Source organism: Ahaetulla prasina, chromosome 8, assembly GCF_028640845.1.
Source record: "Ahaetulla prasina isolate Xishuangbanna chromosome 8, ASM2864084v1, whole genome shotgun sequence".
Taxonomy (NCBI): Eukaryota; Metazoa; Chordata; class Lepidosauria; order Squamata; family Colubridae; genus Ahaetulla; species Ahaetulla prasina.
In genome coordinates, this window is record NC_080546.1 from 94157496 (window position 1) to 94182066 (window position 24571).

A 24571-nucleotide genomic window follows, 5' to 3' on the forward strand; every position below is an offset into this window, starting at 1 on the left:
GGGAAGCAGGTGCCTGGCTCGACTGGCATTCCCACAATTAACCCAGGATTAGAATGCAGGTCCACACAGAACTATGATGGCTTACTGGTTGGATGGCTGCATCTTTGTCTCACCACTATACAATTATTTGAATTAGAAAAGCAGATAACCAAGTTTAAGGCTTTTGTCTCCAAAATGATAAAAAGTGTAACTGAAATATTTCTTCAATTCCCTACTGTCAATCAATGTTAGCTTGTTTTAATTCCTCTGTATTCTTTTTTCTAGTAAAAAAATGCTACAAAGTAAAAATGATTTCAAAACGGGGTGGGAGGGACCTTCAACTTCTAGGTTGTAATAGCTACAATCTGAAAAACAAGTCCGGAGTCAGGAAAAGGTTTAACTCAAGCCCATCTCAGAGACGGTCATTGAAAAATGCTAGAGCCTCTTACCTTGAAAGAGTTAATGCCTCTTTCTGGGGTCTTTTGGGGCCAATTGTAGTTCTACCACTAGATCCCAGAAACAAACCAGAAACCTTCCAGAAGCTGAGGTGGGAAAAAGCAAAGCAATTTAATAGAATAAATACAGTTATGGGTGGTTTCAGCCAATAAAGAGGCCAGGAAGTCTCAATTTAAAGGGCCAGGTGGGGACCTCCAAAAGGCCAGTCCTGACATCTTGTGTATTTGCTTCCTGGACTGAGCACCATTTATCTGAATTCACCCCGTGCATAGCTCCCAACAGCTGTTTTTCAGGCTGTGAAGGTTGCCTTCTTGTCCACCATTCTGACTGCTACTATTTTAGCAGAAAGGGCTAAGGAAGCTGGCAGTACCTCCACTGTCCAAGGAATCCCACTGGCTAATCAGGCCCTCAGCTCTTTCAGTGCTTTTGGGGTCACCTCAACAAGGGAACCTTACCTGAGTTTCAGGTACAAGGTCCCTGAAGGAAGTCAGGTAATTTGTTTAAAACAACTAGATAATTTCTGAGACCAGCGATTGGGATTGGAGGTATGTGTGAATTCTTTTTACATCGGGAGGATGTAAGGTGGATCCATGTTCCATCCGCTCCTCCCTTACAGCTGTGTGGACGGTGCAAATTTGGCAGTTTAATTGTGGCTTCACTTTATGCTTCTGGCCCCCACCCAAGATGGGAAACCACCAAAGGGTTCCTTCAGGGGAGCAAATGAAAGCCCAACTCAATTGGCGCAAAGTAAAGTAAGATGAGAAAAGAAATATTTTTTTCTTGTTCCCTTTCTTTGCATTTTTAGCTTTCTCTTTGATTTCTTCTGCCTTTTTTCTCACTTTATATTAATTGGAATTGGTTTCTTTAATGAAGTGTTTAATAAAATTATACACACACACACACACACCCAAAAAAAAAAAGAAACCAGGTTTCAGTTCTGTGGTTGTGGCTGCCATTCTGACTGTTTCGATCTCCATCCGGAACTCGAAGAAAAGCCCCAGGAACTAAGCAAGAAAATCCACCTGACCACAAAGCCTAAATATGGATTTGGGGCTTTTTTTCAGCAAGAATTCAGCTGCTTGTTAATTTTAAATATTCCATTTCTACCTTCTTTTGTCCTTTCTTGTTTAATTAGCTGAACAAGTTCATTTAAAGAAAACAATGACATCGTCTACAGGAACCTGTCAGGGTGGGTGAGGGGACACAGGGTCCCAATGAATCTCACAAGACTGAAATTTTTATGGTGTATGTAAAAATGGGGGGGATGCTTTGAGGGCACCCTTGTGACTCTGGACTTCACAAGCCAGAAAATGAAGCCCATTAATCATTCCTCAAGGAGTGACTTGCTGCCCTTTAGACCTTTGAGTGCCACATGAAGAAGAGTCAAGAGAAAAGCAGCATTTGTTTAGCAAATGGGAAACAATTATTTTTTTCCCCCTGCAATAAGAAGTGTCGTGCTTCCAAGGAATCTATCTTGACTGTTGAAAGGATTGGATATCTTTCAATTTGATTTTTATCTGGCCTTTGAATTGGGATGAATTCCACCTTTACTGGACTGTTTATTATTCTTTTTTGCATTTATATACGAAAGTTTCTCAATCTTGGTGACTTTCAGACTCTGGACTTCAGTTCGCAGAATTTGGGAAGTTGAAATCCTCCGTCTGGGTGGACAAACACAGCAGGAATGCATAGAATTCCATTCTGCAACTTTGCAGAGTCCTCGTATTGTGAACATAATGGAGTATGCATACTAGTCATAGGTCGTGACGGTCATAAATCGAATCAGCCACCAATTTTGCAACCTTTTTTGAGGCAGTTGTAAAACAACTGCCACAGTTGTTAAGCAAAATGTCTCAGGCATTAAGAGGACCAAGGGTTCGTTATAGGCCGGTTTTGTTGAAAAAATCCTGTTTTTTGACAAAACTGTCTTAAAGTGGGTGTTACAGGACCACCTGATGGCCATACATGCAGCCTGGACGCCACTCTCAAAATGTGGTAACATAACTGGGGGACATAACATACGGTCACTACTTTAAATGGTCACTAAGTGAACAGCTGTAAGTCAAGGACTATTTTATTATAGAAATTATGGAAAAAATAATAAAAATAGCTTTACTGTTGTGATAATTATCATTGTTATTAAAACCTGCAGTTTTCTACATTTTGATTTGTTTCTGTATTATTTGGATAAAAAAAATACTAACCATCAAAAAAGAGCCATAAAAATGTCCTAGGCAGATGAGCCACCACTACACACACACACACAGGTGCCAGGAGAGGGAATCCTAAACCAGCCCCCCCTCTTTGGAATAGCCCCCTTTATCCTGGAAGCCGGGAGGGCCCAACCCCTCCGAGCCTGAAACACGGAGCTGGAGAGCCCCTCTTCGGAGGCGACGGGGGTCTTCCACCCTTGTTTTATGGATGGGGAGCCACGGCCGTTTCCGCGGGAGTGGGTCTCCCTAGAAGGCCGGAGCAGCCTGGAGACCCCGGGCGGCTGCGGGCGGGACGGGGGCGGTTGGCGGGGCTGCTCTCGGTTCCTTCCCGTCCGCGATCTTTAGCCGAGCCCGGGCACCGGAAACCGCCTCCACTCCCAGCCCGGATCGTGGTGCCCTCCGTCCGCCCCAGAAGCTGCCTGGACGCCCCTCAAGAGACGCGCAGCAGCCCGTCCAAGTCCGCGCAATGAGACCTCCCCCCCCCCTCCCTGAAGAGCCCAAGGTGAAGCTGAAGCTCACCGCGCCCCGCGCCCCACCCGCAACGTCCAGCTACACCTTTTTCTCCCGGGCGGGGGGGGGGCATCGCAATGTGTGTGTCCCCCACCCCAAACCCAGGTTAGGAGGCCACTGGCCACAGGCAGCGCCCCCGCCGGGCCCCGGACCTTCCCCGCCAGGCAGGCGCTGCTGTCTGCCTGGGTCTGCGGGAGGGGGGGGTGAGCGAGGTGGCGGGCGACCGGGTCCCTCCGCCGCGTCTGCCATCTGCGGCGGGGCCAACTGGCACCCAGCCCAGAGGCTCCGCAGAGGCGCCGGCGCCCGGCGGAGCGGGACCGCGACTGGCTGCTGACGCCGACTCCCCTGCCCGCCGCCGCCCGCCCGCCCGCTCGCCCCACCTTCTGCGCCGGAGATCGACAGCGCGGAGGAGCGGCAGCCGCAGCCGCGCACAAGCGCCGCGGCGCGCCCGGCTGGCCAGCCGCAGGGAGGAGGCGGGAGCCCGCAGGAGCTCCGCAGAGGAGCCGCCGCCGCCGCCGCCGCGCAACAGGTGTCGGGGGATGCGCGCCCCGCCGGCCGGCGCAAGGGGCAGCCCCGGCGCGGCCCGAGCCGGCCAGGATGAGCTCGGCCACGGCAGGTAGGCGCGGGTCTGCCCGGCGGCCACGTCCGACTGCGGCTCCTGCGCCGCCCCTTCGGGAAGGCGGCTGGGCGGCCCCCGCACCCCGTGCCCCTCCTGGGCCTGGGCGAGGGCAGGGCGGCATCGGGCGCGCCGGGGCCCCGGGAAGGCGGGCAGGCCGAGTCCGCGGCCCCTCCGGCAGGGCAGGCGGCCGGAGGGGAGGCGGCGGAGGGGGGTCTCCCAGCGCTCCGCCCGCCCCGCCTGCCCCTGGCCCGCCCGCCGCTGCGCTGGCCAGCCCCAGGTGCGGCCCGCTCTCGCTTTCCGCGCGCCGCGGACCGGGCTGGGCTTGGGAGGCTCCGCGAGGAGCCGAGTCTGTCCGGGGGCGGCGGGGCGTTGCGGGGAGCAGGTGCCGCAGCGATGGGAAGCCCGGCTGCCCCCCTCCCTTCCCGGCCGCAATTGGCGGCTCCCTTTGCTTTTCCCGTTGGGGCAGCGCCGCAGCGTTCATCCCCGGCCGAGAGGCGAGCCTGGCGGTTAGGCGCGCCGGCCGCAGGGGGTCCGTCTGCGGGTGCCGGGAGGCTGTGGCCCTCGAGCGGCTCTGGACTACAACTCCCGGCATCCCTCAGGATGGAGCGGTCCTCGGCCTGGGAGAGCGGAGTTCTGCGGAGCCTCACCTGGCGCCCAGATGCCGCTCAGGGTTGCTCGGCTGCAGCAAATGCAGGGCCCTGAATGGCGGTGGATCTGCTGATAGCAGCCCAAAGGCAGGCGGGGCCGGAGCTCCCTCTGGCCGTGAATGACCGACGGCAACTTGAACTGAGCTGGGAGAATGGAAAAGGAAAGCGTCTCCCCCCAAAAAACCCCCCCCGTCATGCCCCTGCTCTGCCTTCTAGGTTTGGGAACCAAGAGAGCGGAAGATGGACACCCAACTTGAGACTGGCCACCGTGGGCCAAGCGAGGCTGCAGCTGAGGGGGCAGAAGGGGAGACCTGGGGGTCAGCAGAGAGATATCTGAATGATAGTTGACAGAAAGATTCCTTAGTCTTACAGGGCTGTGAAAAATGGCTGTGGATTCAGGATGCCTAGGGATTGTTTCCAAATGGGAAAAGGTCCAGTCTGTTTGGATTGGATTAGGTTGGAAATGTCCTGAGGACCAGAATCTCAAAAGGATGCAGAGAAGAGGAGCAGGAAGGAGATGACCGGAGGAGATGACTTTGGGAGGAGAAGCAGGAAGGAGATGACCGGAGGAGATGACTTTGGGAGGAGAGCATCGGAGATGACCGGAGGCCTGGAACAGGGGAATCCCTGAAGGGAGAGTCTTCTTTAGCCTTGAGAAGTGGGAGGGCGGCTATGACAGCCCCCTTCAAACACCTGAAGAGGTGTTGGGCAAGAGAAAATGAAGGGGGAAAAATGGGTCAAAATCTTTTAGCGTGAGCTCATAATGTCTTTCAGCAATAGGTTCGACAAAGAAGCCATTTGTCCTCTGAAGCAGGTCAGGTGGGGGCATCTTCAGCCAAGCGTGTTGATTTATTGGAAGTGCATAGCCGCCTGGACTCTTGCGTGGACCAGAGCAGGTCATTCTGGACAGGAGAAGAGCGCCGGAGATCCTGGCTCCTGGGAATCTCGGACCATCCTTGGCCACGAGAGGAAGTGTCTTCATATGCTCTGCCTGGCTTGTTTCTAATTGACCTACTGCAAGGCGCCTCTGTTTAAGAGAGCTTCTCTTTCTCGTGTTCCTTTAATGGGAGAAGGTACCGTGACTGGATCTGCAACTGGCACACAGGAGCCACCACGCAAAGGATGAAAAAGCGAGCGTGGCTCCCTCTGAGGAGAGCAGAGCCAGCGGAGAGTAAAGCCTCAGGATCTCATCCCACCAGGCAATACTCCCTCTGCAGTTCTCTGCTGCCTGTTCCAGATCGGTTTTACAGTGCAAACAATTGCAGAAACCTAACACATGCCTTTCCCCCGCCCCTCCCTCGATACCAGTCGGTTTAATGGATATAAGATCCAGGGAGATGGGGAAATACTCAAAAGAATCAACAAAAGAGGAGAGCTTGGCAACTTGAGGATCTCCCCGACACAAGAAGAGGCAAAGGCGGGTCTTCCAGAGGAGACACAGGGCAGTTGTCCAATGTTAGGAGGCCAGAGAACTGGCCGATGGACAGAAATGGTGAGGACTCTGATGAAACCATCCCTGCTGCTGTTGTGGAAATGCCAGTGGCAGCCAGAGGCATGGAAGTTGAAGATCTGGACACAAAGACCTAGGAAGAATTAGAGGAAGACGTTGCCATGGTTTGTTTTATTCATTCATTCATTCGTTTATTTGACAGAATAAAGAGTTGGAAGGGACCTTGGAGGTCTTCTAGTCCAACCCCCTGCTCAGGCAGGAAGCCCTACACTACTTCAGACAAATAGTTGTCCAGTCTCTTCTTAAGAGCTTCCAGTGTTGGAGCATTCACAACTTCTGGAGGCAAGTCATTCCACTGATTAATTGTTCTAACTATCAGGAAATTCCTCCTTAGTTCTAGGCTGCTTCTCTCCTTGATTTCATTCGCTTTGGAGAATAAGTTGACCCCTTCTTCTTTGGGGCAACCCCTGAGATATTGGAAGACTGCCCTTCTGTCATCTCTGGTCCTTCTTTTCATTAAACTTGACATCCCCAATTCCTGCAACCGTTCTTCATATGTTTCAGCCTCCAGTCCCCTAATCATCTTTGTTGCTCTTCTCTGCACTCTTTCTAGAGTCTCAGCATCTTTTTTAAGATTGTGGTGACCAAATTAATCCATTCATTTAGCTGCTCATCTTAATAGCAACTCTGGGCAGAAGACCAATTATTTTATTATACAAATAAAAGTAGATTCATATGAAAAAATTAAAAGCAGCTAAGAAAATCCACAGTCACCCACCTAGCAAGGAGGCAGGTCCCTTCACCCAGCCCACTTGGGGCTCGAAGCTGAGCACTTACTGATATGCTATCCTTATTGTGAGGATGACCAAAAGAGCAAAGAGATCAGAGAGCTTCTGAACAAAGAAATCCAGGTGAAAAGCCTTTTGGGATTTTGGAAACTGAAAGAGATGAAGAAAGACGTTACCTCCTCGGTTGAAATAGGCATTTAGGTTCGAGTGCCTGGTGGCTCATCCAGTCCCCATCCTTGTGGAGGCCAAATTTCCGAAGTTGAACTGCGAAGCTGGGAACAGGAAATAGAAAATCAGAGTTGGGGAGCTCCTGGAGGTAGGTGTTGCCACGGACTAGACCAGAAATGGTCACAACCGGGAGAACTGAATGACAAAAACAAGTGCCAGCCCAACAAAGATTGGACTGCAGCCAAGAGGCTAGGCAGAGGGCTTAACTCTTGGAGGATGAATGGAGTTAAAGTTGAATCTGCCAGCCGGCAGCTACCTGAACCATCCGGCCACATGGACTCAGACTGAGCTGAGGATACTCTACAAGTGGACATCAGTGCAGCAATCAGCAGGAAACCATGGCTGAATACGTTTTGCCTGCCCAGTTATGAAGCCAGAGGGATTTACAAATCGCTGCAAGGCCAGCCAGAAAGTTGAATAAAAGTTGTAAAAGCGGCTGCAAGCCTCTTCCTGATTTTTGGCTACCACCTTTGGAATGACTGAACTCAAGCCTGTACTGATTTTAGGAGAGACAAAGGTGGCATTCAGTTCTCAAAGAAAGAATGAATTAATTTCTGTCAAGAGAGGAGCACCCTGGCGCCAAGCAGCCCCAGTTCTGCATTTACAAAAGCAAGACGCGTCGGCTTGCAGGACTGGCTCCCAAAAGCCGTTGGCGGCCGATGCTCTGACCCTGAGATCAGCTCCAGGTGCCTTAAGAGAAAATGATGGTCAAGAGGATGAGAACACATGGGGGGGGGGTGGAATGGTCTCCTGTCCTCCGCTTCGGCCACTAAGGTCACTGCTGGGAGATAAATCAAGGGAAGCACCTGCCTCCATCCATCCATGTGTCTTGCCTTTCAGCTGGTCTATTGCTACGTATCTGAAGGACTCCCGTTTATGTAAGGACCAAGGCAAGGGCACTTCCATTTACTGTCTCCTGCATGGTCCCCTCTCCCTGGCTTGCCTCCCTCCCTCTAGTAGCCTAGTTAGAAGTGAAATTTTCCTAGTCTAGATATTTCTTAATGAATGGAACTTTTCCTCAAATACAATGTATTAGGAACTTCTGCTAGGATTCGGTGAAACGCAGGCTAAGTCTCCAAGATAACTATTTTTGAGCATTTTTATTCTCTTTAAAGTGATTTGCTGCTGCATAATTACCAACATTATTTTAGCCCAGGAGAACATCCTCTCTCTGGGCTCCTGCTGGGTCTAAATCCACAACATTTGCAGCTAAGGAGCACAGCAATCCAATTAAGGCCTGGATGGGTAGGAGAGACACAGCTCAAGCATCAGCCGGGCTGCCCTTAAGGATCCGGCTTGGATAGGAAGGCAACTTAGCGGGTGTGTGAGCAAGTTCACAAGTAAACCGCCTGATACCTGAACCGTCATAAAAATAGGGGACAAGTAGACGCTGTCCCTCTTCCCCAAAAGATAGGGATTAATTCTGGCCCATCGTATCACAAGAGTAGATGAGAAAGGAGCACAAAGCTTGAATCTGGATTTTATTAAGTTGGGTTTGATATGTAGCCACTGCTGAAATTCTTTCCTAGTCACTTCAGTAATGTTGGTTTTTGCACTTTTCTTATTCCATGTAAAATTCCTTACTTTACACACCCTATGTAGGAAATGAAAACTATAATTGATCTTACTTTCATTTTATTTTATTTTATTTATTTATTTTATTAGATTTTTATACCGCCCTTCTCCCGAAGGACTCAGGGCGGTGTACAGCCAGAATAAAATACAGAATATATACAATTAAAGGAATTTAAAATAAAACTATTACTAAACGGCTGATAATTAAAAAGATTTAAAAATTTTAAATATTACTAAAACCCCAATTTAAAATCAACTATTTATGCCAGTCATTTCATTAAGGTAATTATCTGATAATAATTAGAGTGATGTGACAGCCTAGAGGGGAAGAGGCTCGCCTCCCACTCAGGTGGTTGAGAGTTCAATCCTAGGCAGCAACAGATGTTTGTCTATCAGCGCAAAGAGAAAATATCTGTTGTGAACTCCATGTAGGCGTCAGGGAGGGCATCCGGCCAGTAAACGTTCAGCTCCATTCAGTTGCCCCGAACCCACCCCAATAAAAAGGGATTACAGGGACATGAAAAAATAAATTATCTGATTAATATTATTGAGTTAAAGAAAGTACTGTGGGAAGTGAACTTTGTGCAAAGTCCCCTCAACCCCATCTCAGAATTTCAGAAACTGAAAATCAGTCTCTCTCCATTGTTCTCATGGATCTTTTTATGATTTACTTGAGGAGCCTCCCAGATGTGGTGGTCAGTGAGTGGTCTATACTTCCTAAATTCTCTCTCTCTCTCTTTTTTTTTTTTTTTTTTTGCCCTATTTTCAAGCAGAAACAATTATTCTCCTTCCCTCGTTGGTTCTTGCTGGCTGGGGAATTCTGGAAGTTGAAGTCCACAGATTGGAGACCCCTGTTCTAACGCGAGCAGAGTTGGGTCATTTTTGCAGAAGGGCGACAGCAGGGATGGAAGCCACCTTCTCTTCAACCCTTTGATAAAGGCTGTTTCCCTTTCCGACAGCTTCCCAGCGACAGGCTGTGCACAGCCATTTGGAGACACCCTCTGGAGCCGCCATCCTTTGCCACAACTGTGGGAGTCCGTGCAAAGGAGAAGTGCTAAGAGTGCAGAAGAAGTATTTTCATATTAAGTGTTTCGTTTGCAAAGGTATGTGGCAGGGAAATGAACGCTGAGCTTTTTTGCCATTTTTCCATGGTGTGGCCAGATGTTGCTCCCTAAAATTGGCACTTCTGCACGCTTTGCAGAAATTTGCACCTAGGAAAAGAGGACAGTTAAATTAGGGTGGGTCATCAAAATTAATTGGGACAGCCACACCCCACACTAATTTAAGTGTCCTATTTTCCCGTGTGCCAATTTTTTTAATCCCAATTAAGTTTCAACTCTGGGGTGTAATACAAGTCTAAACCTCTGTTCAGAAATAAGGATCAATATTGGTCAACCTGGAGGCCCATTGCTGGCCAGTGTGTATTCTGGGGTGAGGTGGGGTCAAAAAAGTCCAGAGGTTTTCTTTTTATTTTATTTTATTTCTCAATCATGCATAAGATGACAGGTAAAAGTATAAACATGATTTGGATACATGAAAAGAGTAAATAAAAAGGAAAATTAGGACAGGGACGGAAGGCACGCTGGTGCACTTATGCACGCCCCTTACAGACCTCTTAGGAATGGGGTGAGGTCAACAGTGGACAATTTAAGATTAAAGTTTTAGGGGTTTTGGGATGAGACCACAGAGTCAGGGAGTGCATTCCAGGCATTGACCCCTCTGTTGCTGAAGTCATATTTTCTGCAATCGAGTTTGAAGCGGTTTACCTTGAGTTTGTATCTATTATTTGCTCGTGTATTGTTGTGGTTGAAGCTAAAGTAGTCATTGACAGGTAGGACATTGTGGTAGATAATTTTATGTACTATATTTAGGTCAGACTGAAGTTGGCGTAGTTCTAAGTTGTCTAAGCCCAAAATTTGGAGTCTGGTGGCATAAGGTATTTTATGGCTGTGACTGTGTGATTCCTGCATGCATCAGCTGTAAAAAGGGGAACAGGGCTCCAAACAAGGAGGTTCGGCTGCTACCTTGACTTTTTCACACACCCCCATCCTTTCCCCTAGAAACAGCATCTCCCCATTTCCTCTTTTGGGCCCTCCCAAAAGTCTGGGAGACCCAAGGATGATATCCCAGGACAGATTTTGGGTTTCCTTTTTTACCCGGGTGGGGCTAATTGGCCCGTGAGGGGAAGAGTAACCCTCTCTTTGTGACCTTTGACCTTTGTCCCGAAGTTGGCCCTTAGATGGGAAACATAGGGGGGCCTGGAAGGAAGGAAGGAAGAATCGGATCAGAAGGGAAGGCAAATTCTGTGGGCACCTCGGAAGATGAGGGATGTGTAGAGGGACTGTACCCAAGTGAGGACACTGCAGGGTTGAGGGTTAACTTCACAGTAAACAAAAGGCCATCGCTTGGAGGGGGGGACTCAGTTGGCCCAGAGCTGGCCCCTCCCTCAGCGAGTCTATAAATAGGGTCCTTCCAGAGAACTGAATGTCATCCTGGGGAGCCAGCAGAGGAATCTGCTCCCGGGGTTGGCTGGGAACAGTTGCTTGATGATGAAAGCTGGCATAAGAGTGACTGGCTTCTCTCCGCTGTCCGAGGGCCAGCCCGGAGGGGCACCGCAGAGACGCCGCGTCCAAAGCGGCAGCTGTGCCTTGGCAGAGGCTGGGCTGCAAAGCCCCGGTGCCTCTGACAGGCTCCAGCTCAGTATGAATGCCTGGGGTGGGGGCCCTTTAGAGCAGAAGAGCTTATCAGGGGCCCCCGTGGTGGAAATGCAATGCAGGCCGTCGGCTTCAGCTCGGACACGGGCACCTTAAGGAGAGGATCTGCAGCCCTTTTGCAGAGCAGGCCAAACCTCCATTCACCAAAATTAATGCAGCTCTTCAAATGTGTCTCAGGACTTATTACCGGTTGGTCCAGATTCTGACAGGTTCTGGAAAACCGGTAGTGGAAATTTAAGTAGTTTGGAGAACTGGTAAATGCCACCTCTGGCTGGTCCAGGAGTAGGGAGGGAATGGGGCTTTTGCAGTATCCTTTCCCTGCCATGCCAACCAACCACGCCCACCAAGCCACACCACGCCCACCAAGCCACTCCCACAGAACCTGTAGTAAAAAAATTTGGATTTCACCACTAGGCTGGGTCCCTTAGACTTCTGGCAATGGGGGAAACTTCAGCAGGGAGAAGCGCTTGTGAGTTGGTGGCCCCATGACCACCAGCCTCAGCTGAGCACCTAGGAGGCCACAGGCGAGATCTCTTCCACCTTGAAGTAGCTGAGTCCTTGGGGGTTCCTGGGTCAGTTGGAGCATCTCATCCATGTTTTCCTTGACCCTGGTCCTCAAGTAAGGAAGCCTAGTTGAGGCGAGAGGCTGTCTTGAGGGTAACTCAGCCCGAGGACCAGTGTTGGGTTTCAAATTTTTTTACTACCGGTTCTGTGGGTGTGGCTTGGTGGGTGGCACAGGAAGGATACTGTAAAATCTCCATTCCCACCCCACTCCAGGGGGAGGTTACTGCAGAAATCCCCATTTCTTCCTGATCAGCTGGGACTCTGGAAGCAGAGAATAGATGGGTGCGGGGCCAGTCAGAGGCAGTATTTACCGTTTCTCCGAACTACTCAAAATTTCCGCTGCCGGTTCTCCAGAACTGGTCAGAACCTGCTGAATACCACCCCTTATACATGCCCAAAGTGGCACACAGAGCCATGTCGCCTGGCACCTGCGGTGTCACCCGTTCCTCTTCCGGGTTCCTCTTCCAGGTTACTGGCACGCATGTGTGCGTGACGATCAACTGGCCTTTTTGTGTGCGGCAGTGCCAGAAACCAGAAGAGCTGGTCTTCTGTTTTCCTGCGTGAGCATGTGTGCTGGCCAGTTGAACGTCACGTGCGCACGTGTGCCATAAACCCGGTCGGTGCGCATGTGCGTGCCAGAAACCAGAAGTTCATTTTCGGTTACGCGCATGTGCCCTGGGCAGCTCCTCTTCCGGGTTGCAGCCCAGACGAGTGCGCATGTGCACACTCCCTTTTCGGCACTCGGTGTGAAAAAGGTTCGCCATCACTGGTCTAGGCCATCGAACTTGCAACATAAAAGAATATCGAGTTGGAAGGGACCTTGGAGGTCTTCTAGTCCAACCAATGCTAGAGAAGGACAGCTAGGTAGGCTCTTCACCTGACTCACCTCTACTAGCAGCTGGTCCTGGCCATCTGAAGAGCCCCAAGCCAATGGGGAGAGAATGGGGGAAGCGACAATTCCCAGCACTTCCATCAAGATCAAAGATTTTTGTTCCCTCCGTAGAACCTCCTCCCGCCTCCTATGTTTTGGTTCCCAGATCGTCCTGCAGAAGGAGGAGGAAACAGCCAGATATTTAGCCCGGGTGTCTGCAACCTGTGGCAATAGCAGCAGCATCGGTCACAGCCAGGCCGAGCCAGTGTCTCAGGCAGAGAGCAAATCGCCCATCTCCCCGAGTGACTGAGGTGCGCGCAGCACCGACAAGGGCCGGAAGAAGCATCAGCGAGATATGGGAAGTACAGGGGTGCTTTGCTTCCACTCTTGAATATGGAGCGAGTCTCATTCCCTGCTGTCGCCCTTACCTTCTCAGGCCAGGCGAGGAGTGACTGGGAGGGGAGGGTGAAGGATGGGGCCAGCCAGTGGTGGGTTCAGCAGGGGGGACGAAAGAGCTTCATTTATCTGGGAACCTATAATGATAATTTAAAGCTGACCAGCCCTTTAAGACTGAGGATGAGTCAGCAGGGTTATTGCTCTTTAAGAAGCTGTCTATATAAAGGAGGCCATTAGAGGGCGTCTCTCTCTCTCTCTCTCTCCTCATGTATCTGCATTGTAGTTCTCCGTGCAGAGTTGAAGAAAACTGATTGCTTGCCTGGTATGTGCCCACCACATCTATGTCTGTATATATATATGACTTGTAGATAAACCACTGTTTGTAAGACAACCCTCTGTGTCCTGTATTTTGCTCCTGGGTTGTCTCAAAATAGTAGTCACATTGTAAAGACTCTGACTCTTGATTTAAATATGGTAAAAAGCACCCAAAGAAGAAGAAAGAACAACATCAGCAAAAAAAAAACCCACACCAACCCTCGCCTGTTTTTGGAAATGGCTCAAGAGGTAACACACACACACACACACACACACACACGCACACACACACACAGAGAGAGAGAGAGAGAGATGATAGGGAAATGAGAGAGAGAGAGAGAAAGAGAGCCAGAAAGGGAGAGACAGAGAAAGAGAGATCTATTTTCCCCAGAAAACACCAGGACCCACAAAACCTGGGTAAGCAGGGCGAGGGTCATGTGACTGGGTGGGAGTGAGTGACATCGAGTTGGCCACGCCCACCCAGGTTTTGTGGCTCCCAGTGATTTCTGTGGTTAATGGGTCCAGATAGATAGATAGATAGATAGATAGATAGATAGATAGATAAGCCTATAGGCCATATCAAAGCCCAAAGTTCAAACACATATTACCAATAAACTCCTACACAAACAATTTAAATAAGAATAGGGTAAAATACAATAGTTATAGGATAAACATAAATATATATAATAGAATAAAATGACATAAAATTATATTTCAGTGTCACTCTTACAATCTACCCCAATCAGTCCCACGTAGGCAGATCTCAACTGAACCATTTTGTTTAAGTCCTGTGCTTTGTTAAATGTTATTTTCAGGTTCTGGCTGCACATAAAGTAAGTCATTTTGATATAGGGATCCCAATGGGTCATCCGTTTGGTATGTGGACCAAGATACCTGTCTCTCATCCCCTTAGACAAACAACCATCAGATAGGATGGTGAGCCAGGTCTTCTATCTCTGCCGGTCCACAAATGCAGACACACTCATTGTAGGGTATAGACTGGAATCTCCCATATCTGACCATTGTGTCAAGATGTTCAAATCTCGCTCATGTAAATATCTCCCTAAGATGTTTTGGCAGTTTAACTTGAAATAACTGTCTACTTGAAAAGTATGTTTTATTTGCTAAGCCATTTCAAGCTACCCACCTTACTAAGGATAGCGCTATCATTTTGTGCTTCTATATCCTTAATTCTTTGGGCAGCTCTTTTTTTGAATTGTTCTACTGTTATTCAAGAGACAGGAAGGCTACAGCTTCTTACAAAATTTATTAGTTTGGTGATCCAGGAGATTTGTGATTGTAATTTTGTTTGCTCTAGTAGACACAACTTGGGGAGTCTATCAGTTTCCATTTCATTGACTTTGCACCAGTAGTTATATGATCTAATATTGGATAGTGCATTTTGCACTATCATCTGAATTCCCAATTCAGCTCTAACTACTGCAACAAATGTTCTTGGATCTACACCCAAATACGTCTCAAGTGCTGGGACTGTGTTCGTTCTAGGACTGTGGTTTGAGTATAGATCCCAAACCTCTGCTCCATACAAGAGCATAGGGGTATCCTTAGCTTTATATACTTTAATTAATGGGGTTAGGGACCCTGGGTAACTGTGGTTCTTTAGTTTAAGCAGTAAATTCAAACAGGCTTTTGCTCTTAAGTATACTCCATTGATGACAGTAAGCCCAAGATCCAGTCTTGGAAAAGGTTACGTCTAAATATACAAAGATGTTAACCTGTTCAATTGGTTTACCATCTAATTGTCACCTATGTCTCTGATGATGTTTTCCAAACACCATTATTTTTTATTTAGATTTACTAATGATTAGGGAGTTATTCTGGTAATAAGAGCTGAATCTTCTTAATAGCCTACATAATCCTACTAGTGAAGATGATAATAAAATCATATCATCAGCATAAAGCAAGCTGTTACAGTAAGTATTTAGGATCGTCGGCATGTGTACCATGGGATCCTTCATTAACTTTGGCAAGTCATTGATATATACCGTAAACGAAATAATAATGGGGCCAGGATACACCCTTGCCTTACCCCTTTATTTTTGTGAATCCTGTTAGTCAGAGCCTCATTAGCCCCATACCACACCCTCAAACAGGTATTTGTGTAAAGGGCTTTAATCAAAACCAGCAGTTCTATTTTAAGAGATGTCAGTTTACGCCATAGTACTTCTCTGTTTACCATATCAAATGCTGCTGTAAGGTCTATAAAAGCAGCAAACAGGGGTGTCCTCTTATAGGCATATTTGGCAATTAGATGGTTCAAGATAAAGCAGTTATCAATAGTGGATCGGCTTTGTTTAAAACCTGCTTGTTCTGCTTGTTTTCCTCTATCCAGATTTGCATTCTGTTCAAAAGGAACCTAGCATATATTTTTGCTGCAGTGTCAATCAGGCTAATGGGCCTATAATTACTAGGACCTTTTTATTTCCTTTTTTATATATGGGGACAACTATTGCCATCTTCCACCCATCTGGTATATGGCAGGTGTTGTTTATATGTGTAAAAAGACCTGCCAATACTGGACCCCACCAATTGGGAAGTTTCTTGAATAACTCTGCTGGTAAAAAAATCCTCACCTGGGGCTTTATTGCTCTTTAAGCTTTTAATGATGGATTGTATCCCCTTTTCCGAGACTGGTAGCCAAGTGGGGGGGGGAGTTCTCGGGTTTACTAGATCACTGCTTAAAGGTGCTGTGTTTAAGGTTATGAGTGTTTAAGATTGCAGACCCCTGATTTAGCCTGTTTCTCTGTGGCTCACACCACCTGGCGTTGGGCCTCAGAGCCGGAGGCCTTAAAACCCGCTCGGTCTGTTTTGATTGCAGCGTGTGGCTGTGACCTGGCCCAAGGGGGCTTCTTTGTCAGACAAGGGGATTACGTCTGCACGTCGGACTACCAGAGGCTCTATGGCACTCGGTGCTTCAGCTGTGACGAGTTTATTGAGGGCGAGGTGGTCTCTGCTTTGGGGAAGACCTACCACCCAAACTGCTTTGTGTGTGTGCTCTGCAGGTAAGTTCTTGGGTGGCATCTTTCTTCCGAAGACAAGGGGAAAGAGGGAGCCATGGGCAACTCCAAAACAGATCCGGTTCCATCTGTTTGCCCCTGGGCTGCTCCAGACAGTGTCCAGGGCAGCTGGGAAGAACTTGGGGCTCCATCCAAGAACCGGCTTTCCTTCAGTTAAGATTCTCTGCTGATGGAAAACCTGGCAGCCAGAAACCTCCGTCCAGTGGCCCAACTCCGCCCCCAAGTGCTGTGAGTCTCCACGCCCCTCCCTAGCTGCTCCCCCCCCAGATTTGTTTGTCCCTGTAATCCCAGAGCCCCCCCCCCCACTTCCACTAGAAGAGGAAGAGTCAGTCCAAAAGCCTCCGGCTTCTTTGTCAAACTTTCCACAACCAGAGTGTGATCAATCCCATTCAATGGCCAGGAGCAAAAGGAGTGAGATGGAGGATGGGGTGGGCAGAATGCTGGTCCTTGTTTATTAGTGAAATCATGAAGTCTCTCTGAATCGCTTGACCTTCTTCCTCCCAGACTGCAAAATAGATGGTCTCAGAGATCTTTGGCTGAAACCTTTTTCTGCTCTTGTTTGTCAGTTTTTGAGATGCTTCCTTCCCCCCCCCCCCTCCTCTGAAAATTTGTCCACTGGGCTGCAGCCTTTCAGAACACATCAGAATTCCCCAAATCTCAGAGCTTTGCTTCCCCATCTGTGACTGATGGTGTCAGTCCTCCAGGCTATTTATTTGAGACGGGGGGGGGGGAGAGATTTCTTGTGCTATTCTCCATCCCTGCTTTGGATAACATGGGGAAGAGTTCTGGAGAAGGTGTGTGCTAAGCAAGAGACGTTCAACCAGTTTTTTAGATTCTTACAGCATGACCATTTATAGTTTTCTCATTCCGGCTGGTATGGTTGTATAAAATATACACCTTCAGAAAGTGAACATCGGCCCTTCAGTGGGTCTGTGCAAAGACGGTTAAATGTTGATCTGATCTGAAGGGCAGCCACAAATAGGAATCACTTGGGTGATCAAGAAAGGGAGCGAAGGAATGTTGGGGAGGAAAACGATCCCTTCTGCAGAGGATTTCCATGGAAAGGTGGGGGTGAGATTGGGGGGAGAAGCTCCTGAAGAGGAGTGGGGGGGGGAGGGAGTGAAGGGGAAAGAATGTCGGGAGGCCCATTTAGTGATGCCGCTTCTGCATCCTCCTGCAGGCAGCCGTTTCCTCCCGGGGACCGGGTGACTTTCAATGGCAAGGAGTGCGTCTGCCAGAAATGTTCTCTGCCCCCGGCTGGTGCCAGTTTTCCAGTCCTCCGAAGTAAGTCACGGCTTTCGAGATCTATTGTGAAGCGGCTGTTTTTAGCAGCCGAAGAAAAATATCCTCCCTGAATGTTTGCCTCGTCCACAGCGTCCACTTTGATGTTAAGTAAACGATGCGCAGAGTAACTGTTCAGCATTTGGGTGGCCTCCTGCAATGCGCAGGATGTGGTGCTGCTGCTGATGGAGACGGCCCACGGCAGCCAGATTCCTCACCAGATAACTCGGTTTAGGTTAAAATGGGATGGGATCCTGATTCTATGCCCAGTTCAGAGTGAGGATCGCTGCTCGGTGGTGTAGCCCCGTAACTCCCACTCTGCTCTGCCTGGCTTCACCTTCAGGACGTGGCCCTCCCCTCGAGAGGTCCAGGAGACGTGGGGCAGACAACAGGCCTTCTCCGTAGCAGCCCCTTCTCTAAAGCGCTCTCCCCTCCCCTTGTGGGTTAGTCGGCCCCTGTTCGGCCACCAGGGCAGATTCAGTCACGTCTGGCCACTGGGGTTTTTGACAATGCATGCCTTCCCTGGCCCTTTCGGTTATGAAATGGCTTAGCCGAACTCTGAGCAGAGCCCTCGGTTGACTAGAGTGGTGGTCAGCTTTATGATATTTCGTTTAATGATGATTCAAAGTTATAATGCCCCCCCCCGAGGGAAAAGTGATTTACCGCCTGTCTCTAAGGCTACGACTTCCATACAGACACGTGATCGTGATTAGCAACCTTCCTGGCAAGTTTCCAACGAGCGACGTCAATTGGGAAAGCTGGATTTGCTTAATGACCATATGATTCACTTAATGGCCACATGATTATTGTAACGACAATGGTAATTCACTTCACAGCCATGGTAAAAGGTTGAAAAATCGGGTTCAGTCTTGCAACGGCTGTATTACTATCTGACTGAAATTCCAGTCCCAGCGGTGCTCATAAGACGAAGACTACCTGTAGATTTTATAAATGGGCTCTAATTGTCCAGCTGTGGTGCTGCCCTGGCCGTTCTTGGCCGATCCCCAGAGGCCAGATGAGGGGCTCAGGTGCAACTTCTGAGCGTTCATCTTTTTCTCTGCAGATTGCGGGAACTGTGGCTCCGAAATTAAGAATGGGCAATCTTTGGTGGCATTGGACAAACATTGGCATCTGACCTGCTTTAAGTGCAAGATTTGTGGAAAACTTCTCACTGGGGAATATATCAGCAAGTAAGTTGGAGGCCCCCTTCAGTCACCCTGTGGGGAACCCGGGTTTGGTAGACTGTGTTGTGACATAGGCCCAAGTAGGTAGTAGGAAACTCAGTCCGTGGAAAAAAAAAACTGTATTTGAACAGCTGAGAATTACTTCATTCTCAGCATAGTTCAACTAAATTAAAACAAATTCCTCCCAACACAAATTTCTCAGTCCTATCGCAAACCTTGGTCCAATTAGGCAAACTGCCAAAGGCCTTTCTTGGCAAACATTGAGAAGTCACAAAAATAAATGCAAGACGTAGACCAGTGGTTGTCAACCTGGTCCCTACAGCCCACTAGTGGGCGTTCCAGCTTTCATGGTGGGCGGTAGGGGTTTTGTCCGATACTGAAGCACTTTCCTTTTTTTAATTTAATTGACTTTTTAAAAAAATTTCATTGCATTATTTAAAAACATTTTCATGAGGTTTTCATAAAATTCCCCGTGACAATTTAAATTTCTGAAAATATACTATTTGTATCACCCGTGCATAAGTTTAGTTCACGTTACCTAACTGAAACTAAATGGCGCTATAGTGCGATTGCAAACAAAAGAGCCTCATCCCAGAATAGCTCACGCATCTCCCCCCACACCCAAGCTGTAACAGACAAGCAGAGCTGGTAGCCAGCGCCCCCCACAACCCAATCCACGATGAGCAAGAGGCATGCACAGATGATGATACACGGCGCATTACTGTGGAACCGGTGGGCGGTTAGAAAATTTTACTACTAGCAGATATACAAAAGTGGGCGGTAGGTATCAAAAAGTTGACTATCCCTGACGTAGACAAAGCAGAAGACGAAGCTACCAACGTTGTTTTCCGGCAAAGCCCAAATGCCGTTTCTAGTCTGTTTTAAGCCTTATGGGAGGGGCCAATCATCTCTTGGCCTTACTCCCGAGTTGTCCTCTTTGCTTGAGCTACTCTTGCCTTCTGGCAGCTCTTTTCATACGTGCATTAGGAACAGGCTCCTCCTGTTCCTCTGCCTCACTACTATCAGTCTCTGGAGGCTCTGGAGTCTGCATCTCACTACCCGATGGCCTGGCCTCACCTCAGTCTCATCGCTGTCCGACTCCATTGCCAGCTCCGCAGGCTGCTGGCAGACCACAACAGACTGGAGTTTGTGAAGGGTCAGCCAGTCTTCTGAAGTGCTGCATGACCATGAGGTAGCGTGGGTACAGACATGACACCCGTATGATGGCTTCACTGCATGGCCTCCCAGGATGCTGGGAGTGGGTGGAGGGCAGAGACTGGGCAACCTGTAGCCTCTGGACTAAAGAGCAGGAAGAGAGTCTCTCGTCCTTTGGTGGAACATGGGAACTGGAGTAGGAAAAGGGGGCCTAGGGCAATCAATCTGTCCTGTGAGTGGAATCAGAACCCAGAGAGTTTAGGACTCATTTGGAAAATTAAATTGCCCCCATCAGAAAAGCCTTGTGAGGAGGGGAAGTCCAGTCTACTTGGGAATCGCCTGTCTCCACACTGATAGCGCTTCAAAGGCAAAATGGAATTGCGGTGTGAAAGGATGTGGATTTGTAAAAGCCAGGAATTGTTTGGTTTTCCAAGTTATCAGTTAAGTTTGGAATCGTCTTCTGTTGCTATTAGACCGATTCGCTCTAGAAGGATGTGTATGGTTCTTCCTCTAACTTTTCCCCCAGCGGTCAGCCTGTCCTGAGAGCCGGCATTGAGGCAGGGTGTCTTTTCTTCCTTGCAGGGATGGCATTCCATATTGCGAAAGAGACTATCATATTACGTTTGGGATCCAGTGTGACCGTTGTGGGAAATTTATCACTGGGAGAGTTTTGGAGGTAAGGCAAGGCTGGAAGGAAGACACAATAGGGAAAAAGCAGCAGAGTTTGACTCGTGAGGTACCTGGCAGGTGGCAAGAACAACACATAGAGTTACTTTGGAGTAGTTTCCCTTATTCTTCTTCACCTGTAGACAGAGTCTTGCCAGAGAGAAGCAACTCTCTGCAGAACTACAGGGCAGCTGGGGAGGAGCCTTCCAAGTTTCATGGCCTCTGGAAAGCAGCCCCATCCCCCCTCCTGGAACCCAGATCACATTCCATCACAGTATCAGAAGTTTCGTTCAATGTAATTTAAAAATAAGAAGAGGCCCTATTTCTCAAGGAAGACATCTTTATTCGGATAGTTCTTTTGCTCTTCCTTCTCCAGTCAAATCTGCTTCTTGGACACTGCAGGATTTCAAGGCAGGCGAGCAAAGGAAGATGGCCAAGGGGATGGGGCTTCCCTTGCCTGAGACTCCATTCACTGTCTTCCACCCCCACCCCATTTTTCTCACTTTTTAAGTCCAGGATAGAACTTTAAAAACTCATTTTTTAAATTTGGAGCAGAGAATTGGGGATGACTCAGATCCTGAAAAGTCTAACCCACAGTGGCATCCGCTCATGGCAGCAGCTCTCCGCCCCACAGCCTTCCTCCCCTCTGGAAAGAAAATGCCCCATCCGTGATTGCCTGGTTTAATTTATTACCTGCTGCTCCTATGGGAGGAAGTGATGGACTTTTCTCCCTGGGGGTGGGGTGTGTGCGGAGGGCCGTGTTTCAGCCACAGCAAACCCCTGCAGACAGAGAGTGACTATCCAAGGCTCAGGCTAAATCCAGCCGGCTATTTAAAGCCAAAAGATAAATCAAAGCAATTGGCCAGGCACCTGCTACAGGAGATCATAGATTTTGTTAAGTCCTACCAGAAGAGACGGGGAAATGCAAGCAGTGAGGAATATGGAAAAAAAAGAAAATCATCATTTCAAAATACAGTAAAGCATATTTTTTTGCATTTTAATATATGTTTGATCTGTGACTGTATCTCTGCTGTGAAGTTATCCGGGATAATTTTAAATCTTTTAACATGTTTTAAGCTGCCTCTTCCCTGAAGCCACGTTGAAGCAGCTCTTTAGTGCAACTGGCCTGGCATTTCAGGGGACAGGAAGTGATTGTGCCCTCTCTGATAATGTTCTCCTTCACTACTCCCCCCACTCCCCACCCCCAGGCTGGAGAAAAGCATTACCACCCCACCTGTGCCTGCTGTGATAAGTGCAATCAGATGTTCGCTGAAGGGGAAGAGATGTATCTTCAAGGTAAACCAACCAACCAGACAACCCAGCCTGTGAATTGCCGGTGTTTAGGGTGGGCAAGTGTTAAGAATTGAGAGTGGTTTGTCTTTGAAATGGGAGGTTAAATGTCTATGGATATCCTCAGTTGTCCAGGCCGTGGCTGTCTCAAAAGTGCTTTTTCGAAAGGCAATTACTGTATTTTTCAGAGTATAAGACGCACCCGAGTATAAGATGCACCCTAGTTTTTGGGGCGGAAAATAAGAAAAAAACTGATTGGCAGGTGGATGGGCCTCCCGGAATACCCCCAATCAGCTGTTCCCAGAGGTGAATTTTAGCCACAGGTTCCTTGGTTGTGAGCTTGTGCCTTGCTTTTTTTTTTTGCTTTTTTTTTCTGCCTCTGAAACTCTGTTTCAGAAAAAACTTTTTTCTGCCTCTGAAAGCCTCCGAAACAGCTTCAGAAAAATAGCCTCTGAAACTCTGTTTGGGAGCTTCTTTTCTGAAGGTTCTTTTCTGGTGCTTTTTTCAGCCTCTGAAACCTCCGATTGAGAAGCTAGGCAGGGCTACATTCGGAGTATAAGATGCACCCAGATTTTCACCCTCTTTTTTGGAGGGGGGGAAAAGGTGCGTCTTATACTCCGAAAAATACAGTATGGTTTTTTTTTTGAGGAAGAAGACATTTCATTTCTTGTCCAAGAAGCTTCACCAGTTCTGACAATTCCAGTTGCAAAATGGAGGTGTCCGTTTCTGGGGTGGCCAGAGCAGCCGTCCTCCGGTCTGCAGCAGCTGACTCTGAGGGCATCTTAAGCAGGAGGAACAGCCGGGTTGCAAGGTTTCCGTTCAATATGCAGTGCCAGACAGAACTTCCACTTGGATAATTCACCTGGAGTAAGGGAAATAGAGTAAAAAAATAATTGGATAAACAGACTATGATTTCCCCCCCAAAAAATGTATGTACATTGTGTATTTCTATAAGGGTCTAGGCTAGGGCGACTCATCGCCTCCAACTTGTCGTGGCCAGCTCGGCACAGAAAGTTGGCCGTGGCAAGATGGCCATGATGAGATGGCCACAATGGGTTGACCCATTCCATTTCTATAAAGCTGCTGCTTGCTTACTAACACCCAAATAGCCTTTGTGTTTTCAGTTACAGTAATATTAAAAGGATCAAAACATTGTCCCATGCTTAGAATGGTGCAAATAATTAACTCACACATGGAGACGCGTCATCCTTCCCTCTGAACTTGATTTAGTCTATCCACCCGGATTCCAAATAAATGAAATAATCCCCGTTTAATTCCTGGCTGCCCAGCTAGATGGCAGCATCTGTATGAGTGTTGAAAGGTCAGACCCAGCCAGGAGTTGGAGGGAAGCCCCCACCCTGCCAAAGAAAAGCTGTGGGGAGCTTTGCCAAGAGGGCAACCCTTGATAGCCTCTGTGAAGAAGCTGGATCCGAAGGGGCTCCCCTCTTTCACAAATTCTTCTAATAAGGTGATTGTGTGTCATCTATATGCAGAACACCTGAAGGAAACCCCTGAGAAACAACGGACTAAAACTCTGATTCCATTTTCAGGGTCTTCTATTTGGCACCCAGCTTGTCGACAGGCAGCCAAAGTTGAAGAAAAGGCCAAGGTAAATGTCTGTGAAATGCTTAATTTTATTTTCTATCCTGCTGGATGTCTTTGTCCAGCCACTTCTTCCGGCTACCCGGAAATCCCACAACCGTTGACCAGAAGCTTAAAAGAAACAACTTCTATGATGCAACGGCAAATTGTTTCATTGTCTTCCAAGGGAGCAACAGAGAGGCGTCCTGGGAATCTCCATGCTCCACTCCTGGGACTGCCATCACCCTAACTCACATCTGTCAAACCAGGGTGCTTTTTTTCCTTTCCAGAGCCATTCAAGGTGTTTCCCCAATCATTGCATGGAGGCCAAACCAGTTGCTTTGCAACTGTGCCTCTTTGGAGACCCAGCAGTCTAAATCCTTCCCCATTTATTATTTGGGTTCCATCACGTTGTTCCAAACGTAGCTCTACGAAGATGGTGGTGAGCCAAGCCTCCCTCCCGTTTGGTCTAAAAATGCTTCCTCTGGTTGGCCTGACTGATGTCCCCTGTGTTGGCCAATCATTCCAGCCCACCTGGAGGGCGGTGATGGGAAAGGAACTTCATTCCTCTGGGTGAGCTTGTGAAGCTCTTCGGAGGTCCATCCCATAATCAGGCAGTCGAAAGCAGGGCATTTCTGGATCTTGGGCTTAGAATGGCAAACAAATTCAGCCTCCCTACTCAGATGTCCTTTTTCAGGCAGTTCTGCTCCTGTGTGGGGAAACTATGGGAGGCACAGAACCGTATCCAAAGCTATAAACCATCTCCCTCCTGGTTCTCCTGTGATGCTTTGCCTATTGCTTCTCCTGGGAGGAGAATTCATGATTCATGACTCCATCATGATTGGAGACGTCCTTGCACATGGAATGCCCTGGAATCCTTAAGTCACGCTTTGCTCTACGGCCTTTTTTGCAGAGATGGTAGAAACAGGTGCACCTGGGAGGTATAACTGCCTTTCTGTGTAACTGCCACTGGCTACTCAGTACAAGCCCACCTGGCTGGCAGGGGCTGAATTTTGCTCTGCCATGTTCAGGATTAGCAGTCAAATTCACT

At 48.4% G+C, this 24571-nt stretch overlaps 2 protein-coding genes across 11 annotated transcripts in view; one reads left to right on the forward strand and one right to left on the reverse strand.

Annotated features, from left to right (window-relative positions):
* Positions 1-7583, reverse strand: part of SH3TC1 (SH3 domain and tetratricopeptide repeats 1) — a 32699-nt gene extending 25116 nt beyond the window's left edge. For 2 of the 5 annotated variants that reach the window (XR_009156359.1, XM_058193574.1), the window contains exon 1: positions 4425-5727. Coding sequence is in view for 2 of the 5 variants with exons in the window: in XM_058193574.1 (XP_058049557.1) it covers positions 4425-4620 (196 nt within the window). In the remaining 3 variants the exon portion in view is untranslated. Of the gene's footprint in view, positions 1-3538; positions 3671-4424 lie in introns of those variants that run through there. The other 3 variants (XR_009156360.1, XM_058193580.1, XM_058193579.1) reach the window with 3 other exon arrangements.
* ABLIM2 (actin binding LIM protein family member 2) overlaps positions 3366-24571 on the forward strand; it is a 41924-nt gene continuing 20718 nt past the window's right edge. For 2 of the 6 annotated variants that reach the window (XR_009156364.1, XR_009156367.1), the window contains exons 1-8: positions 3467-3774; positions 9425-9568; positions 16165-16348; positions 17544-17647; positions 18708-18834; positions 20566-20659; positions 21858-21945; positions 23490-23548. Coding sequence is in view for 1 of the 6 variants with exons in the window: in XM_058193585.1 (XP_058049568.1) it covers positions 3756-3774; positions 9425-9568; positions 16165-16348; positions 17544-17647; positions 18708-18834; positions 20566-20659; positions 21858-21945; positions 23490-23548 (819 nt within the window). In the remaining 5 variants the exon portion in view is untranslated. Of the gene's footprint in view, positions 3775-9424; positions 9569-16164; positions 16349-17543; positions 17648-18707; positions 18835-20565; positions 20660-21857; positions 21946-23489; positions 23549-24571 lie in introns of all 6 variants that reach the window. The other 4 variants (XR_009156366.1, XM_058193585.1, XR_009156365.1 and 1 more) reach the window with 4 other exon arrangements.